Genomic DNA, 13,829 nt, shown 5'->3' with positions numbered 1-13,829 from the left:
TTTTTATACTTCATTTTTTTTTGTTGGACACCTTCAGATAGACTTGACCTTGTGTCAGACGACCAGGACACCGTTAGGGTAGGTGACTTTCTCCGAGGGACGCCACCAATGATCCAAGACCCACCCCGTCCGTAAAGCAGAGGCGAAGGGCCAAGGCAGCGGAGGGGCGCGGGGACGCCGCCGCCCACGCGGGCTCCCGTGCGCTGCGCGGACCTGGCCGTAGCCCGCGGTGCTGGGTTCTCGCGCAGTCAGGTGCCCCCAGGGGCAGGAGCGGTTATTTATAACTGCGGGGCGGGGCGCGGCTGGGAGTGCGGGGCCGAGCCGCAGCCTCCTCCTCCAGGGTCTCCCCAGCCCCCGCTATGGCTGCGCTGCGGAGGCTCCTGTGGCCGCCGCCTCGGCTCCCGCCTCCGCCCTCCCCTCACCATCCCTTGCCTGGGCCGTGGGGGCGGCCTGTGTGCACGGCCCCGGGCCCGCCTGGCCGGCCCTTCTCCTGCCGGGAGGAGGAGGACGGGGCTGTGGCGGAGGCTGCTTGGAGGCGGCGGCGGCGCTGGGGGGAGCTGAGCATCGCAGCGGCTGCCGGCGGGGGTCTGGTGGGCCTCGTGTGCTACCAGCTGTATGGGGACCCCAGGGCCGACGCCGCGCCGGTGCCCACCCTCGGGCGCTCCTCCGAGAGTGAGGACGTAGAGCCGGAGGACCCGCCCCGCGGCCGGGGGCTGCTTCCCATCCCGGTTGCTGCGGCCAAGGAGACGGTATGTGCGCGAGCGCGTGCGCGCGCCGGGCCAGCCCGCAGGTGACGCCCGAGGGCCGCCAGGTGTTCCACCTGAGTTCGGGGAGGGACGGTGTGATACCCGTGCGTGGGTGCGCCTGACACTGTGGGCCTCCTTGACACGGGACAGTGGAGAATGTCGCAGTGCGAGCACCTTGGATGGGGACCTCCTGTGACCAAGACCGAGACCTTCTAGGCCGGGCAGCCTTGGGTCTGTTCACCCAGATGTTGGGAAGACAGAGAGGATGCTGTCATTGATGCATGAGAACCTTAAAGGCTGCTGCAGCTACCACTCATCAACGGAAACCCCAAACCACAACAAAACAAAACACCGACTCAGAAGTCGGGGGCATGACAGGCAGAAAATGGAGGGTTGCATATGATAGAGAAAGGAACTACCAGGCTGGGCCGGGCAACAGCAAGTGATCCAGGCGGTGCAGTGCAGTGGTCTGAGGTATCAAAAGCCACTGCGTTATTGCGTGGAAGTTTATCAGCCCCGGGACACGAAATTCCAAAACTGTGTAGCCTCCTTTATCATAGATCAGAAAGAATGAAGATGTCACAAGATTGGAAAAGAAACAAAAACTATTCAAAATATAGTATATCCCATCCACCCCATCACCCCCAAAGCTAGAACCTCTTTAGGAACAAGAAGTGAGCAGATCCATAGGACAGCCAAACTGAGGCTAACTCCTACAGAGAAACTTTAAATGAAAATGTTCAGGTATCATTATGTACTTACTATGAGGTAAAGATGAGTGTCAGGCAAGGGTGAGTACAGGGGAACCATGTTTGTGTTACATCAGTATATTTACTAAGTAGTCATGTAAATAACTTGGAAAATTGTCTAGGGATGTTTTCCTTGCAAGACTAGAAAAGTGTGAAGGGCTTAGATGACAATAATTTAGAAAAAAGGCAGTTATTCTGTTTTTAAGCAATGAAATTTATATACTCTTTATTCTTTGCCCAAATACACAGTGGTGATCTGATGGAGGTCATTTTTTTGGTGGATGTTGTTGATGCATTTGTTTTGGAATTTAAGGACCTTCTGGTAGCAAATCACAAATACATAGCATAAAGTACTTATATACAACAAATACTTAAAATACTAGCAAATATTCTAAACCTTCATTCCCCCCCCCACACACACACACATACCCTCACATGCACACATAACCTTAAAATTGTGTCCTGATTGATCAAGTCAGAACTTTTAATCAACCATAGTTGATCTGGAAACAGATTAGGAATGTAGGAAACATTGAAATAGTATTTTCTTCTTTTCTAAAATTAATTTTACTTTTAAATTTGAGAGACAGTATCATGCAGTTTTTAAAAGATCACACTCAGAAAGCTGGGTCTCTGGCTCTACCACTTACTAGTTCTATTATTGCCTAACCTCTCTCTGCCTGTTTCCTCATCTGTAACATGAGATTGTTAGTGTCTTCCTCATAGTTATGAGAGTTAAATGAGATAATACATTAAAAAAGAATGGCACCTCTAGCATATAGTCTGCATTCAATCAATTTGTTTTATTTTTTGTTTTATTCATTTATTTACTTATGTACTTATTTACTTACATTATTATTGCTGACTACTTATAAAAATACCTGTACATTGTTTTAGAAGTCAAATAACATTAAAGTCCTGGGTCTTACCCTTCCCAAGCCTCTAGTTGTACATTCTGCATCATTCCTTTTTTATTTGAACTTCCCCCCCTTCCCTATGAAAACTTTTGTAATCTTGTCTTTATCCCCGGTGTCTGAAAATTTCACAATAACTGATGTTTGTGTGGGCATTTTTTTCATTTATTGTGCTAGGTACTTGAGGGCCCTTTCAACATGGAAATTCATGTCTGAAAGATCTGTATACTTTTCTTGTAGTATTTCTTTGACAATTTTCTCTTCTCCATTTTGTTTTCTTTTTCTGAATCCTCCAGTAGTCTGACAGATCCTAATCTAATTCTAATTCTGATCTTTCTTAGATTCAACGTTTTATCTCAGCTATCCTAATTTTTTAATTCAAAGAACTATTCTCTGTTGCCTGATGTTCATGTGTTACAGCCTTCTATTGGGTTGTCAGAAAAGTCATGACGCATTTTTGCAACGAAAAACATAGAAAACATACATCATGACTTTTCCAACAACCCAATATTTTGTTTTATGGCTGCTAAATTTCTCTTTTTGCTATCAGGATATTATGTAATCATAGTTTTGTTTTTAGTCTTCTGCTCCATGCATTGTTGTTTTTTTCCATGTTCTTTTTTATTATGTTTGATTTTCTAAGCTAAGCTCTCACTTTGATCTTGGAGGTTTTCCCCATATATCTGTGGTTGTTGCCTGTCAATATTTGAGAGCCACTCAGAAGCTCTTTGTACATGAGCATGACTTTTCATTTGGTTATTTGGGCTTTTCATTAGCGTGGCATTCAGGTTTCAATATTTTATACATCATCTTCCCTGGTGTCATTGAGCTTCTCCAAAGAATAGGAGAGGTAGGAGAAGCAGTAATCTTCTGGATGCAGGTGAACGTGCACGTATGTGTGAGAGCGTGTCTTTCGGGGGAGTATCCATGGTGTACTTACATGTTGTTATCTAATCCTCTGTTTTCAGCCTCACCACTTGCTCTGTATCCGCAGCTCCTTGTGTTCCAAGGCTTTATTCTTTATGGGGTCAGTACCGCAAATTAGCTTACTTCCCTTTGGTCCTCCACAGCACCCAGGTTTTGCCTCTGCTCCCCTTGGTCAATTATCACTCCTCCATTTCTTCAAGTTCATAAAAATTTGATGAATTCTCTTGAGTGTTTTGGTCTTCTCTTTCTTGGTTCCTGTATGTTTACACCTTTTAAAAAAAATTTCCTTTATTATGATTTTAATGTGGTTTTGGGAGGAAGAGATTGAAAGAAACTCATAAGGTCAATCTGCCATTTTTCAGAAATATTTTAAACCTGTGTTGACACTTCATTTATTATGCTTATTTCATTTTCCTGAAATGGTAGAAATAATCCCTTTTGATGTTTAAAACTATAGCTACGAGCCTTTAATTTATAGAGCCTCTTTTAATTAAGCAGCATATTATATTGAACATAGCCTAGCATATAAATTACCTGTGTGTGTTATGAGAATAATTTATCTGATGGTGAGAACATCAGTAACCTACAGACATACAGTTCTATTACCATAGGTTTGAAGATTTTTGTATAAAGACATTGCCTCTGAACTTAATCCGGAAAGCCTTCTCCAACTCTATAGATTTGTTAAAATATCCCTGTTGATCGTATACTCCCAGATGATGGGTTTTTGCAATTTTTTGTTAATTGTCTTTAAGGCTTGTCTTAGCCGTTTCAGTGTTGGACTTGATTACTTTTATATCATCACTGCCTTGTATGGGGCCTAACCCTGGTAGATAGGCAATACATATTTGTTGAATGAGTAAGCCCATACTAAATATTTGCATGGGATATACACGTTGAAAAGACACAACCACATTCTGTGAGAATTAATAGTTTAATATTTTGTTTGGCTAAAGTAGCTATTTATAGCATTAGAATTGGGAAGACTTCAGTCAAGGTCAAAATTCCAGGCTTTGGGAGACCAAATCACGTGACACTGTATTTATTTTAATTGTGCAAGTTTGGCTTGCCAAAATTTTTCAGTAAACATGGCCTTGAATTTTATTAATATTATAAAGAGATGTTGATAAGATTCTGTCCAGAACCTCACAGTTTTAGCCTTAAGGCATTATTTTTATTAGTGGAAAAAATTTTTGTTCTATAACTGCCTTTTTGTTTCAGGTTTGGAATTTTTAAAAATCTACTAGATTGCTTAATACACTTTAATCCAGTCTTTTACTTATTATACAGAACACAACATCTATTTTATGATTTGTTCATCTTAAGCTTTAAGCAACTTAATTTTACTCTTACGTGGAAAAGAGAACAATATTTTTATCTCTTTTGTATATTTCTGTAATAATTGCCAATAAGCATGCATTTTTAAGTTTTCTTTCACTTCCTATCTTTTCCAGCCTCTTTTTAAGGCAGCATATCTTGAGACATGAGGTTATGTTTATTCTTTCCAGAATATTAAAGAATTTGCCAGATGTGTAAGTGTAGAAAAGTCCTAACTTTTTACAGCGTGAGGGAAGTCACATAGATGTGAAACTGAAGATAGGTTAATTCTGTGTAGAATAACATTGTATGGGAGCTAAACTAGATGATCCCCTCTTTTGGTTTTCTGAATCACTCTGTGACAAATTCACCAGGTCTACCAGCATCCCATCTAGTGGCCTGACCATGTTGTAGATTGACTTACAACAATTTGAGTATAGATTTTTTTCCTTAGTAAATCACAAAATAAAATTTGGGTGAATTTGGAAATTCCTCTCTGGTTATACAAAAACCAGGAGTTACAGCATTGCTTCTCTGGGTTGCAATGAAAGATAGTTACAGCATTTTATGGATACCTTTATATTCAGATTCATTAGGGAATCAGGAAATGAAACTGACATGACCTTGAACTTAAATTTTAAAAAAATTCTTTAATTCTCTTCCAAGACTTAGAAATTGCCCAATAATGCATAGTAATCAGTTTCAATGAAGATGTAGAACTGTTTTTTTTTTCTTGATCTATATAATCTCCACATTAAAAAAATAAAAATACTGGATTATATTTTTAATTGGAATTCAGGAAATAGTATATGGGTTTCATGTGACTTGCTAATTGATTTTCACATGAAATTCTGTTTATATAATTTTGGGCTGGACTGTTTATGAACACTAATGTAAAATGTAGCTGTCCTCTTATTGATTGAATATATAATGTATCTTTAATAATTTTTGAAAATGGATGCCATTTTCTCCCTAAAGATTAAAGAAGACGTTTAGGATTATTAAAACAATTACATTAACCCTAAATTTTTGAAGCGCCTTTGAGGGAGGTTTCATTCACCCCCCTTATAGCACATAAGCCTTGTATCACATAAGATTTTAATGAATTTTTATTTAATGACTAAATGAATGAATTCTCAATCCAGAAATAAATTATAATATTTTTATTTATATAGTTCTTTAGAAACCTTGCTTTTACAAAGTCATCTCATCCATGCAAATTTGCATTTGACTTTAGCGATTAGGAGATCATCTAAACTAACACAAAGTAGAATAAGGGAAGTATTACCTCATTGTGTTATCTGTGAAGACTAATGATTGGACACTGAGTCATAGCATTAGTAGCAAATGTGAATTTAGTAACTAATGACAATTTCATGAGATAGGAGATACAGAGTGCATTTTTGTTTTTCTCTCTCTAAGCATATGAGAAGATATGATAACAGATTTATTCTCTTTGGAGTCCTTAGTCTTTTAGTATTAAATGCTCCAATGTTTTTCTTATTTTGAGATGGTTACACATGGAAAATTATATATCTGAACTGTTGACCACCCAGTTCCCATATCAGTTTTCAAAAGTTGTTTAGTTGCTGTGAACGTAACAGTCCTGTCAGCAAATGGCTCCTTTAACCCCTTCCCCTCCTCTTTTAAATGATATATATTATGTTAGTGGTCCTTAATATGCTGAAGAATATTATATTTTCTGGTCCTGGAAAGGATTAGGGAAAATCATATGTGTTAGAGTACATGATTCTTTCTAAAGGATTAATATGTTTTAAGACTAAATGTGTTAAGCAGTTTCTTTCAATTTCATAGCTATAAAATAAAGATTTCAATATCATGTCCTATTTGGAAACAATAAATGTATCTGTCCATTCATTGATCCATTTGTTCATTCAAATACTTTATTCAAGAAATATTTATTGAAGTATAGCAGGTACTAGGGATTTAGTGGTGGATGAAATAAAATTCATGTTCTTTTGCAGTTTACAATCTAGAGAGGATACAGAATAATTATAATGCAATATAGTAAAGTGATATGATGCGAAAAATAGAGTATACCATGGGATCATGCAGGAAGAACATAGAACCCATACTTGGGACCTTAAATGTGGCTTCTTGAAGGACGTAACATCTAAGCTGAGAATTGAAGGATGAGTAGGAATTATTAGGTAGAAGGAGCTGAAGGGGTGAAACAATGTATTCTAGGTGGAGGATAAAGCAAACTGAGGTGTGATAGAAAAATACGGTGACTGTTTAAAATTTTAAAAATTTGTTATAGTAAAAGACACACTGTCATTCATCCCCCTCAAAATACTCCCTCTTGCTTCGAACACACTTATCCCATCGTTCTTGCCACTTTCTGAAGCAGTTCTGGAAGTCCTCTTTTGTGAGTGTCTAGTTGCGATGTTATGGCTGCCTCGATGTCCTGAATCATTTTGACTTTGGGTAGAGCCAGAAGTCGCATGGTGCCATATCTGGTTAATAAGGGGGATGAGGACACACTATAATGTTTTTATTTGACAGAAATTGTCATACATCAGAAGTGATGTGTGACATGGAGCGTTGTCATGATGGAGGATGATTTACAGCACACTTTAAAACACAGCTTCTGTCAACCGTAGCTCTCACTCGACTGACTGCACAGAACAAGTTGAAAACTTGTCACACATTGTTAGTAAGGTTTGATGTGCCACTTCCTATATTGAAGATCCCTGCCTTTCTATTGGATTGCTCTCGGCAGCATCATTTCTGTTGTGATTGTGATCACAACAGAAAGGCTCCATGTCACATATCACTTCTGGTATGGCAATTTCTGTCAAAAACATTACAGTGTGTCCTCACCCACCTTATTCATTGGATCTGGCACCGTGTGACTTCTTCCCCAAAGTCAAAATGACCATGAAAGGTAAACCTTTTGAATCAATTCAGGACATCGAGGCAGCCACGACAGCGCAACTAAAGATACTCATGAAAGAGGACTTCCAGAACTGCTTCAGAAAGTGTCAAGAGCGATGGGATAAGTGTGTTTGAAGGGAGGGGGAGTATTTTGAGAGGGCTTAATGGCAATGTGTCTTTTACTGTAATTTTTTTTATTAAACATTCACCGTATTGTTTGATCACACCTCGCATATGAGAACAAGCATAGTGTGTTCCCAAAACTGAAAGAAGGTCAGTATGGATGTATAGCAGAAAATTTGAGGCTAGAGAGATCTGACTTCAGAAGGTAATCAGGAGGCATATACAAGTACAGACCTTCTAAGGCCTATTAAGGAATTTGAACTTTATCTTAAGAATAATAGGGAGGCATTGACAGATTTGTGGGAATAGCATTTTAGGAATATCATTTTGACCAGATGGGAAGTGGAGGGATGCAATGCTGAAAAGTAGGAGGTCAGGTGAGATGCTGTTGCTTCTTAGATGAGACTGTTAGATTCTCATATTCTTTTCATTAATAAAGGGACGTGGCAAGCAGTTTTTAACCATAATATTTCTTTGGACAAGAGATAGTTTTGGCTTTTCCAGGTAAATGGCAGAGAAGCAGTGAGAAGTTGCTAGAATGGAGAGAGATTAAGGCGCTAGGATCAACAGGTTTGCATTGATTAGATTTAGGGATGAGGGAGATGGAATAGTCTAGAATGATATTCAGATTTTCATCTTGGGCAACTAGGCGGATGGTGCAGCAGTTTACTGAGACTGGGTCCTCAGGAGAAAGAAAAGGTTGGAGGTAGTGGGTATGGATGATGAGTTTTTAAATTGCACAGTGGGGCAAGGTGTCTTTTGGACAGCGGAAGGGAAATTTCCAGGTGGACTCATAGGTCAGGAGCTCAGGAGAGAAATCTGACCTATAGAAATAGTTTGGGGAATCATCAAGTGTTAAAAGTCAAAAGAGTGAATGACATTGTTCAGAATATGTAGAAGAAGAGAAAAGCACTTAAGGAGAGAGCCCTGGCCAGCATCAGAGATTTAAAAGACTGACAGAGAAATGGACCTCTGTGAAAAGCTGAGAAGTAAGGTGCAAAAAGATAAAAGAAAGCCAGGAAAGTCATGGAAGCCAACAAAAGTTAGTACTTCAAATACAAAGTAGTCAGTTACACTGAACACCAACTACCAAAGGAAGTTCAACTAAAATGAGAATTAGAAAGTGTTTGTTGGATTTAGCAATCAGGAGGTCATGGTGATCTTGGTGAGATCTCAGCAGTGAAAATCAGATTATACTCGTATTTGGATATGTTGAGAGTAAGAGTAAAGAAAAAGTGAGGCAGACGGATGAGGTAAGTGACAACCCTTTCATGATTTTGGCCCTGAAGAGGAGGAGAGAAGGCAGTAGCTTAGAGGACACAGAGCTGATTTTTTTCTTTTTTTTTAGATGAAAAACCCTGAAATTTGTTTAAATAATGAAAAAATGAAGAGAAACACTAGACCCAAAGGAAAGAGAGGATAATTGATTTGCCAAGGACCCAGGTGGAGAAGGGAGATGAAAGTTAAAGCACACGGGAAGAGTTTATTTAATCTTAGCTAATAGGAATGATGGATAGGAGGAAGGGATAGAAGGAGACAGACAGTATACATGTTTATTGGCAAGTAACTGATGGAGTTCTTTCCTGATGGCTTTTATTTTCTCTGTGAAATAGAAAATGGTATCGTCTTCTGAGAGCAAGAAAATAGAAATTTGTGGAGTAACCATAGAGATTTGGGGGAGAGTAGAGAATTCAAACAGCCATTTTTAAAAAACTAGAAAACCATGAAATCTTAATTTATTCCTGTTTTGTATTTGCAAGATTAAATATGAGTTTTTAAAATGATAAAATCAATTTTTTAACTTATAAAATGTAGAAATTTTTCAATGAATATTTTTACGTGGACACAACTTTTGCTATTCTTTCTTGTTTATGTTATCCCTATTTTTGAGATGTAGAAACCTTAGTAATAAGAGCTAATTATACTTTTTAAACCCATAATGTAATATTTAACTTACATAAGAAATACAGCAAACTTATTTTATTCTTTTGTTTAAACTTGATAGGCAAGTTTAAACTGGAAAATATTAGTTCTCACTTTTCTTCTGTCATTGTGCCAAACTCTGAGAACTTGAGTAACTTTATTTTGTGTAATGTAAATACTCTTGTGTTGGAAAAGAATGTATTTATAAAAATAAAACAACTTCTATTTATGGCATTATTTATCTAGTATTAAAGAAAATGCCTAGTCATTTGTGTACTAAACAGGATTTTATCAATAGATTTCTTCACCTTCGTGTTTCTGTAACCCTTACTCTTTTAGTCTTTGATGTATTGATAGATTATATAAGCTAAGTAAAATGTGGAACTTTAATGCTGTATCACTTAATTGACTAGCATAGTCAGTGTTTGCTAATTAAATAATTTTTTTTGCAAATTGGAAAAGTAGAATCCATGTTTTCTGCTTTTTTTCTCCATTCGCTAAATTGCCTTTTATCCATTTTAATACTCAACTCTGTGTCCAGAATTTAGAATACAGGAAGTGTATATATAAGGATTTCAAATAATTCCATTTTTTTTTCCTGCTTTCTTATAAGGATGATATCGACCCAATTGATGTTGTGTTGATTAGGTGAGATATTTGGATGACCTCTCTTCCTGGAAGGCTTATAATGGATTATTCAAACTGCTTGCAACAATCAAAGTAAATTTTTTCTGAAAGCCTTCATTCATATCATGTCAGAAAGGCTGTCATAGGTTAGGTCCAGTTTAAGCCAGCTCCAACCCATTAAATTAGTTCTATTTAAATAGGATTGTCTAAACTTCTTCCAGTCACTTTAAATTTATTCTTACTAATCTAAAAATGGGATATGATTTATAATTCTCAATGTACATACAAGTACATTTACTCATTGTCCCCAGGAGATGAAGAAAGGCTTTGAGATATTACTACCATCAAGCTTAATGATGGAATCCTAAGGACAATAATAGGCAGCTTTTGGACTAAGGTCTGTGGTGAAAAGGAGATCAGTGTGATTTAAACTTTCCCTCCTTTCACCATTCAATCTTTGGTGTCACATGGCTTCCTTCAGACTGCTTCGCATCCACGTCAATGGATCACAGCAGGATTTTATGTCCTCACAGCAAACAGCACAGTCTTAGTAACCTTTTGGCCCAGCACTGGGCAAACATGGTATCACACACGTCTGTCATGTTCTCCTCAGATCTGTTAACCCTGGTGAGTACCTGATGATCATCATAAAAGCCAAGTAAATGTTTTGATTCAAGTGTTTTATGACACATGACTTAGTCAAAGTCAAGACATCTTATTTAGGAAGTAAGGTTAAAAATCTACACTTAATACTTTTATCTAATATTCTAAATTTTATTAGTCAAAAGTACAAATACTGGGTGCTCTTGTGAACTAAATATTTATCAAAAATATTACCCACATACATCACCAAATAATTACAATCTAGAACTTAGTCTGAATTATTATAATAGATATTTTTTTAATTTTTGTAAAACTGTAGGCAAACAGAAGGGCTTCTCAAGGTTCCTGCCATTTTGTTGGCAAATTATAGGAGGGTAGCATTTTGTGTCTTTGGTCCTCTACCCACACCCTTACCCAACAGAATTTGGAACATGGCTAAAGGCATAACTTGGGTTGAACATTGGTCTTCTGTAGAATGATGAAAGTTGGAAGGATATGGAGAAGGGATTATCTGAATATCAGTTATGCAAGAGAAGTTAGGTAGTAGGGATATATTGTTTTATGACAGGCTGACAGAGAAGTTTTAGAAACATGTCTCTTTCATATTTTGGTGATATGTTTTATTCAGGAAGTGTTCCCTTAGAATCTACAGAGAGTGGCATTCTTAGATGTACTGTACAATACAAGTATCTGCAGTTGTGCTTTCTTAATTTAGGAGAGCAGAGTGGCTCCCTAGAGAGTTTAATTCCTTTGGAAAAACAAGGTACTGGGGGACAGAAGGGTCAGAGGTATCTCACCTAGAAAAATTGGTGAAGACACTGCGGTATACGTACCGCTTCACTTACAGCACTACATCCTAATTCAGAAGCCATTTTGATCTTCATGTAGTTGTTTAGCTCATGCTTGGGAAAGTGCAGACCCTCTTCCCTTTCTTTTCCCTTATGTCCTCCCTCTACAGTGATCTCCTTGTTCATATCTACTTTTGAGTAACCTCCACAACAGCTTTAAGTTCAGGGATTAAGGTGATTATGGAAATAACATAGGTTGAAATAAGTGAAGCAGGGTGCAATAAAGAGCAGTTGGCTTGGGGTCAGGAGAAATGAGTCAAGATAATGACTTTGCCTTTACTTACTGTTCCCTGTATAGCTGAGTCAGTACCTTTTAATTGGCCTTTCAGGAAGTCTCAGAAAAAACACTTTAATTTACATTTCACTTGGCAGAACTTAGTCAATTGACCTAATCTAACTGCCACAAAGCCTGAGAAATGTAACATTTATTATGTGTGGTGTTGTGCCTAGCTAAAAATCAGAGTACTCTTTCGAAGGAAAAATTAGAGAACAGGTAATAGGTAGTCAGTTTTTGTTAGTTTTGAAGTACAGTAAAACCTTGGATTGCGAGTAACATGGTTTGCAAGTGTTCTGCAAGACGAGCAAACATTTCTAATACATTTTAATGTGGTAACCGAGAGATGTCTTGCAATTCGAGTAGTTTGTTTCCAGAACAAATTATGCTCGCAAACCAAGGTATTACTGTATATTGTCTTGGAAAATAACTTTTAAATGAAATGAAAATGCACATAAATAAATTATGGAATACCCATTTAATAAAATAAATGGTTTAGATTTCTGGTTCTAGCAATACTACATAACCTGTCCTTAAGATATTTTAAACATCCTTTTAAATACCATACTGTACTTATAATATATTAAGGGAAACTGCCAAGGGCAGAAATAAAGAGGAAACTAATAATAGAATAGTATCTGTTGTGGCTTACTTGGAGGATATATGGGTCATTATTCATGGAATTCTAAGGACTTGAGTTAATGCCTATGTGGGGACAGGAGACAAGATTTTCCTAAAGCCAGAGCCCGCATCAAAAGAATGGACTAGAAAAAAACCATGCCCCCCAGTACAAATTAATGACAGGGAAACTTGAAGATGTCTGTCTGGTCTCTAAGTAGAAAAAAGGACTTTCCTGAGAACGTATAAACATGGTCCCACACTACTTCATTTGGATTCAATGTTAGAACTTGTATTACCCAAGCAGAGAAAAAAGCTGATGTAGCTGGCAGAACGAAATGCAACAGTTCTTTCGAGGGAAATGTCCTGCACACTGGCCACAGATAAGATCTAGACGAGGAAAAGTTCATAATCCAAAACTACAAAATATATAAAGTTCTATGAAAAAGAGCAAACAGGTTAGATTCCTAGCAATTTAATAATTGGATAATTTGGTTGAGTCTATAAATTAAGTATATTTAAAATTGTTAAATACATAATGAAAAATCAGTATGAAAAAGAATAGGTAGATTATAATAAAGACTCAAATAGAACTTCTAGAAATGTAAAATATGGCCGTTGCAGGTTGGATAGGTTAGGCAGCAGCATATAAAATATAACTGAAGAGTCAATTAGTAATCTGAAAGATAATTTTGAGGAAACTACAGAGAATGTAATACACTTACAAAGAAATGGCAAATATTGACAGTTTATGAGACATGGAAAATAGAGAAGGTTGAAAAATTCATCTACTGGGGTTATAGACTAGGAGATTTTACAGAATGAGAGAGGCAGTATTCTAGGAGATAATAATGGCTGAACAGTTCTCAGAAAGTAACAAAGACAGTCCTCAGGTTTGGGAACCATAAACAGTCCTGAGCAGGATAGATAAAAATAAATATATGTTTAGTCATAGTGAAACTATAAAATCAAAGATAAGATTTCCACAAAGGGATAGCTGTCACCCTGACTGAAGACTAATCTGTAGCAATGGAGAGAATCCAGAAGACAGTGGAATATAGTAAAACTTTGGATTGCGAGTAACTTGGTTTGCGAGAGTGTTCCGCAAGACAAGCAAACATTTCTAATACATTTTAACATGGTAAACAAGCGATGTCTCACAATACGAGTAGTTTGTTTCTGGAATGAATTATGCTTGCAAACCCAAGGTATTATTGTATGTCTTCAAAATGCTGAGAGAAAATAACTGCCAACATAGATTT

The 13,829-nt window shown here is 37.7% G+C and overlaps 1 protein-coding gene across 1 annotated transcript in view; it reads left to right on the top strand.

The window, feature by feature from the left end:
- Positions 1 to 354: 354 nt before the first annotated feature.
- MICU3 (mitochondrial calcium uptake 3) overlaps positions 355 to 13,829 on the top strand; it is a 76,965-nt gene continuing 63,490 nt past the window's right edge. Inside the window, exon 1 of the mRNA XM_019664790.1 lies at positions 355 to 749. Coding sequence (XP_019520335.1) covers positions 360 to 749 — 390 coding nt within the window. The 5' untranslated portion in view covers positions 355 to 359. The remainder of the gene's footprint in view (positions 750 to 13,829) is intronic.

Source organism: Hipposideros armiger, unplaced genomic scaffold, assembly GCF_001890085.2.
Source record: "Hipposideros armiger isolate ML-2016 unplaced genomic scaffold, ASM189008v1 scaffold_430, whole genome shotgun sequence".
NCBI classification, from domain to species: domain Eukaryota; kingdom Metazoa; phylum Chordata; class Mammalia; order Chiroptera; family Hipposideridae; genus Hipposideros; species Hipposideros armiger.
This window is presented reverse-complemented; position numbering and strand designations above follow the sequence as displayed.